This window comes from Natator depressus, chromosome 20 (assembly GCF_965152275.1).
Source record: "Natator depressus isolate rNatDep1 chromosome 20, rNatDep2.hap1, whole genome shotgun sequence".
Lineage (NCBI taxonomy): Eukaryota > Metazoa > Chordata > Testudines > Cheloniidae > Natator > Natator depressus.
This window is the reverse complement of record NC_134253.1, coordinates 2,454,508-2,460,507: the sequence shown is the minus strand read 5'-3', so window position 1 is coordinate 2,460,507 and position 6,000 is coordinate 2,454,508. Positions and strand designations below refer to the sequence as shown.

Sequence of the window (6,000 nt, the reverse complement as noted above, 5' to 3'; positions counted from 1 at the left end):
AGGGAGGGGGAGCTGGCAGCCCCCGCCCAGAGGGGCATGTGGGGATCCCAGCGGGGGCACTTGGCTGTGGCTCAGTTTAGTCTCAGAGCAGAGCTGTGAAGATAAAGGGCCGGTTTCCAATGGGGGGCGCCCCACTCCCCGTCACTGCTCAGGAGAACGCCACAGTCCCGGTGAAAATGGGCACGACCGTGGTGACTAAAACGTTCTTGGTTCGCTGTCTCTGATCTAGCCTGTAGCGACGTCCGGCCATGGTCTCTCCCGCCCCCCGGCCCAGCCTCCTCCCAGCCTCGGCAGTGGGGCCCGGGGCAAGCCGGCACAGAGCTGGGGCGGGGGGTCCCGGCCCTGCGGTGTTATCTCTTGCTGCTTCGCCGGGTCTCTTTGCCGTTGCTGACAGGGTTGGAGGACGAGCCGGACCCGGCCGAGCCCACACCCTGGTGGTTCGGCTGGCTCCTGGTGATCCGGCCGCTGGTGGGGTGGGACGGGATGTTTGGTGGGTGTGTGGGGCCGCTGGGGCTTGGGGCGCTCAGCCCGTTGCCGTTCTGGTTGTCGGCAGCTGAAAACAAAAGCGACAGATTACACAGGGAAATGAACAGCAAAACCAAGGCAGGGCTGGGCAGAGAACCCAGGAGACCTGGTTCCCAGCCCCTGCTGTTCTACCCACTACACCCCAGTCCCCACCCAGAGCTGGGGATAGAACCCAGGAGTCCTGGCTCCCAGACCGCTCTGCTCTAACCTTCTAGACTCCTCTCCCCGATTAATGGACTAGAGAATCTGCTCGAGCTGTGACTGCCCCCGAGTGGTTAGTGCTGAATGGCTCCGAAGCAGCGTCATGTCCCACCTGCCTTGCTCAGGGGTGGGGGGACATCCAGCCTGCAGAGCTAGGGGGGCTCCCTTACCTGGGGACGATGCGGCAGGGCCCGGGGTGGTCTGGGAAGCAGTAGGGGTCACGTTATCATTGGGGGCCTGAAGGAAACGGGAGAGAGAACTCATGGTCCCGGATCTCGCAGGATGCTGGCGCACTTCCCCAGCCACCCGCGGGACAGAGATGCGGCCACTTCTGGGCCGCAGCCAGCACAGCCGCCGCGTGTCCGACGTCCACAAATCCACCCCCACCCCACCCCGTCCCACCAGGAGCAGAGCCCGGGGGAAAGTCCTGCCGCACATCCTGGCTCCTGGGGTTGGCAGCAGCAGGAAGCCCCGAGGGCTTTTTCACAGACTTGTTCCCTGGGCCACAGGAGGCCCCGTGGGCATCCGCAGGTAAGCAAATCCCATTACCCTGCTAGATGGGCCCCCCCATCCCGCTGACCCCAGCTGGAAACCGGCTGGTACTCACGGCTTTGCTCTGGGATTGCTGGGTCACGTACTCTGGGTTGGGTTCGCTGAAGTTTGGGACCTCGGAGTAAATCATGCAGAACCTAGGGAGGGAAATGGCAGGTCAGCGAGGCCACCAGGAGACTGGCCAACCCCTTCCTCCCCTCGCACTCAGCCTTATCCTGGGGGAGGGGATGCCCTGACTCTCCAGCAGCGAGAGACCTGGACTGTCTCAGGCCTGGATCTTGATTCCAACTGTGCTGGGAATACAATACCCAGGTATCCAGTCTCCCCTGCTCTAACCACCAGGCCAGGCCATCCTCCCAGGGCTGGGAACAGGACCCAGGAGTCCTGGCTCCCCACTCCCACCCTGCTCTGAACACCAGTCACTCCTGAGTAGACACCCACAGGTCCAGCTGGGCTGGCTGCCTGGTCAGCCCCGGTGGCAAATCGCTCCAGCTCTGGGGCTGCCCCACACTTCTCCCCTTCCCATCCTCTAAGGAGCCAGGCTCCAGGGAGCGACATCCCCAGGGCTCCTGCAGTGAAGCCGACAGGCCTTCCTTACTCTCCGATTTTCTGCAGGTCTCCTCCGCGGCCCGTGTAGAGGGTCAGGCAGCCTTTGAAAACTGATGCGTAGCTGAAAGCAAGAGGAATGTCGAGATCTGGGGTTAACTCAGGACACGCACCCTGGACTGGGTGCAGAACTAGGGGCCTCAATTCTCACTTCCCCTGAACCTGCACTTGAGGGAGGCACCTTTGTGCTCCCAATGCTCTGGGGGTAGCCAGGGAAACCCCCCCGATGTAAGTTAGAGTAGCCCTGAGGCCGCTCTGACTTACACACTGTTTCCCACAACCCCTTATGGAAGGAGAGAAGAACCACCCCGCCGGCCCAGCAACACTGTGTGCTGCTTCAGCAATGCCACCAGGGGGTGCTCTAATTATTCTTTCAAGGGGCTCCCACAAAAGCAGTGGCAGTTTCCGGGTGCAGCGCTAGCCTGGCTGGGGGCGGCAGGGGGAAGAGATGAGCTCCATCCACTCAGAATGACAAGGATTTCTCCTGGGGATACAGGGACAGTAAAATCCTGCCTTGAAGTCGTGTCTAAGCTAAGCCGACATGATGAATCCATTGAGATCAGTCCTACCCGCTTACCGTAACTCCCCCCGCCTCCAATGTCCAGGGATAGAGAGCTGGTGTCATATTACTACACTGACATTAACTCTGTGTGCCTATGCGCGTCCAGGAAGGGTCTTTTCCAGGGACCTAACTGGATTTTTTTTTTTTAAATTGTATCTATATATTTAAAATAATAAAGTCTCCTACCCAAGGTGCCCAGACACCAGCATACATCCACTACAATGCACACTCAGTGTTAAAGTCATCAGCAGGAATTCAGCCACCGCCCTCAGCCTTCTCCCGAACCCCCCTATCCTTTGCAACCTGCCTGGAAAGTTAGGAAATTCGGGCTATTTCAGAGCGTAGAGATGACCGGATCCCGCAAGGAGCCAGCTCTGAGCAGGCAGATGCAGGCCTGTTTGCTCAGGCTTGTATCTCCCTCGACAAATGAAGGGGACTAGATGCTTTCCTTCTGCTGAGAATGAAGGCCAGGGAGAAGAGCAGCCTTGCCCCTTCTCCTCCCCCCGGAAGGGCTGGCATCGCAGTCTCAGATGTGCGGAGCTCAGGTGAGCCCCCAGCCTGGTCTATCAAACCCCGAATGAGCTTGTCTCAGGAGCCCTGGGGGACCTGAGGCTGACGGACTGGGCATGTGGCAGGCGCCAACATGATCGGGTCCCGTGGCCGCCCCCCCGCCCTCCCTCGCAGCAGGGTCTCGCCTACCCTTTGGTCAATCGGATGATGTCTCCCGGCTGAATGAGGTTCCCTACATCGTCCCACACTGAGATGTTGATGCTGCCGGTTTTGTCGGCTACTTTGCACGTCCGCACCTCATGGCCGTCCTTTGTCTTGGTCACCCGACCTGCAGGGGGGAGTGGGACATCTCCATGGTAACACAGACGAGCCCCTTTGGGCTAGACAAGGCCTTGTACAAACGCAGATCACAAAGATGGTCCCGGCCTAAGGTCCCAAGCCTATGAACGCTGAGCCGAGTCACTATGCTTGCCAACGTAAGCATCTGCCCTCACCGTACGTCAATTATGGTGTCTCAAAAACGGACACTGACATCACTAAGCAGCTGGGGCAGGGGGTGAAAGCCAGCCACAAATATTGTATGAGAACTGATTGCAACAGTTAAATGGAATTTCAGTACGACAGCGGCTCTTAACCTTTCCAGACGACTGTCCCACTTTCAGGAGTCGGATCAGTCTTGCCTACTCCCCAGTTTCACCTCACTTAAAAAACTACTTGTTTACAAAATCAGACATAAAAATACAGCAGTGTCCCAGCCCCACTATAATTGAAAAGTGGCGGACTTTCGCATTTATACCATAGAATTATAAAATCAATCAATTGGAATATAAATCTTGTACTTACATTTCAGCGTCTGGTGTGTAGAACAGTATAAACAAGCCATTGTCTGTGTGATATTTTAGTTTGTCCTGACTTTGCTAGTGCTTTCTATGTCGCCTGTTGTAAAACTAGGCAAATCTCTAGATGAGCTGATGTACCCCGGAAGAGCTCTGCGTACCCCCAGGGGCACATGGACCCCTGGTTGAGAACCACTACAGTAAGATATTTGATATATCTCTTGCACATTATTAATACCCACCTGTTTCCAGTACAATAAAAATAAGGTTCAAGTTTTTCAAGCCGGGTTTAATGTCTTTCACAAAGGTTTCAGTCGTCATATTGAGCAGCTTCTGGCTTCTGCTACGTTATCTGTGCAAATAATAAAATAATATAACCACATTTGAAAAGAAAGCGACAGTCAGCGCACAGAAGGGAAAGGCAGGTGCTGGCTACTGTAGCCAAGGTGGAGAGAATGCACCAATATGTAGAAATGTGCAGGATCGTGGGTTAAGTGTTTATTATTGAATTGGCACAGGTACCTCACAAGGTTAGCCAACAGGGGAATGCCCTGTCGGAAGAATGAAACATCCTGCTGTTAATTTAGCCCCAAAGGAAAGAAAGTACAAAATGGCAACCACAACTGAAGATTCTTGCAAGAAAAGTGCATCTGTTTTTCATTTCTGCACAAATTTCTCTCACTGAGTCGAGACCCCGACAATACAGTTGCATTACTTTCTATCTGCACAAATTGTAGCCATGAGTCAGACTGTGGCAAGAAAAACCCATTTCTGTATGCAAGGATTGCAACCCTGATTCAGACCAACAACATTTCATCTTGCTGTTTTGCAAAAGCCACCCGCCTGCAAATCTGTGTCCACCTTGCAAAACGGAAACAGGCTAATTAAAATAAAACACACACACACACTGAAAATCCACCTCTGCATCTTTTTCTTTAACCCACAAATTGCACCAGAAATTCAGACGCTGGGTACTGACACACGGCCTTCAGATCCCTGCCGGGAAAGTGCATTTTATCTTTTGCACAAACCACAGCCCTGATTTCACACCGCCAGGGAAAACGCCTGCTTCTCTTTTTGGATAAACTGCAAGCCCATCCCCATGCACCCTGAGGCAAGAAAAGTGCTTTTCTCTGGGAGCGGAGAAGTGGAGGCTCGTTCACCTCGGAGGATCAGTTCGCTCACGTGTTGGTGGAAATTCTTGCCGTGGAGGGGAAAAAAGGAGACAGGGATTTGGGGACTGAAAATTGCTGGGGAGGTGCAGGTATCCCCTGCCCCATGCGCGCCCCCTGCCCTGCAATGCACCACATGCAAGGGGGCTCCAGGCCCCCCTACCAAAGCTCCTGAGGCTGCTGCAGACGGGGGCTGATGGGGGTAGAAAATCGGGGGTCCCCCCCCACCTTCCCCTGTAAAACTGACCTGATGGAACGTTGGGTTGCAGACATTCCAGGAAGTATCCAGCGGCGTTCTGAGTAGCCAATCACAGCAGCAGGACGCTCTCCGACAGGGACGAACGTGCCACACCTCCAGCCAATTGCAGTGCAGGGGGCGGCCTGGTGTTGAGGATTTAAAGGGACAGCAACATCCCCCTGCACGCGTGTGACATTTGCCAGTGGGGGGAGATACCAGCCTTTCCTATGTGCGTTGGACTCGGAGCCCTGGAGCCTAGATCTAACCCCCTGGACCATACACACCGAGGTCCATGGATCACACAAGTTCTGTTACTACGCGTGGGCCCGCGTGGCTCACGCCGTGACCTGGCGGCTAGACATGTGTGGATCACACCCCCCCACCTTGGCAGCGTGACGAGCCATGCAGTGTTATTCCTGTCTGGGATGGGTCTTGCGGAGCACCTAGTCATGGCCCGGGGCCCGTTGTACCAGGTGGGGTAGAACTGCAGAACAAAAACAGTCCCCAAGCGGGGATCCATCCATGCTGCCACGGCCCATGGGAGAGAAAAGGGGGCAGGGGGGCTGAGGTAATATATTTTTTTGGACCAGCCTCTGTGGGCGAGAGACACGTGCTGTCACGTGTGAGTCATGCGAGCTGTGATGGCATGGGTCACGCATGCCACAGGGGCACAGGGGGCTCATGCGTCCCCGTGCTGGACAGCTGGGCCTGGGAGAGGCACATGTAGGTGGGGTTCATTAAAGAACGATGGTTTTTTAACATTTGCCACCAGCAGAGGCCCAAGCTGGTTGATAGAGG

The 6,000-nt window shown here is 55.5% G+C and overlaps 1 protein-coding gene across 1 annotated transcript; it reads right to left on the bottom strand.

Annotated features, from left to right (window-relative positions):
- Positions 1–211: 211 nt before the first annotated feature.
- Positions 212–5,301, bottom strand: NABP2 (nucleic acid binding protein 2). The gene is made up of 7 exons (XM_074934933.1): positions 5,212–5,301; positions 4,035–4,144; positions 3,146–3,284; positions 1,877–1,948; positions 1,334–1,415; positions 897–963; positions 212–553 (listed from the first exon to the last, which is right to left on the bottom strand). The coding sequence occupies exons 2-7, from the start codon at positions 4,111–4,113 to the stop codon at positions 351–353; spliced, it is 642 nt and encodes a 213-aa protein (XP_074791034.1). The 5' UTR covers positions 4,114–4,144; positions 5,212–5,301; the 3' UTR covers positions 212–350.
- Between the last annotated feature and the right edge of the window lie 699 nt (positions 5,302–6,000).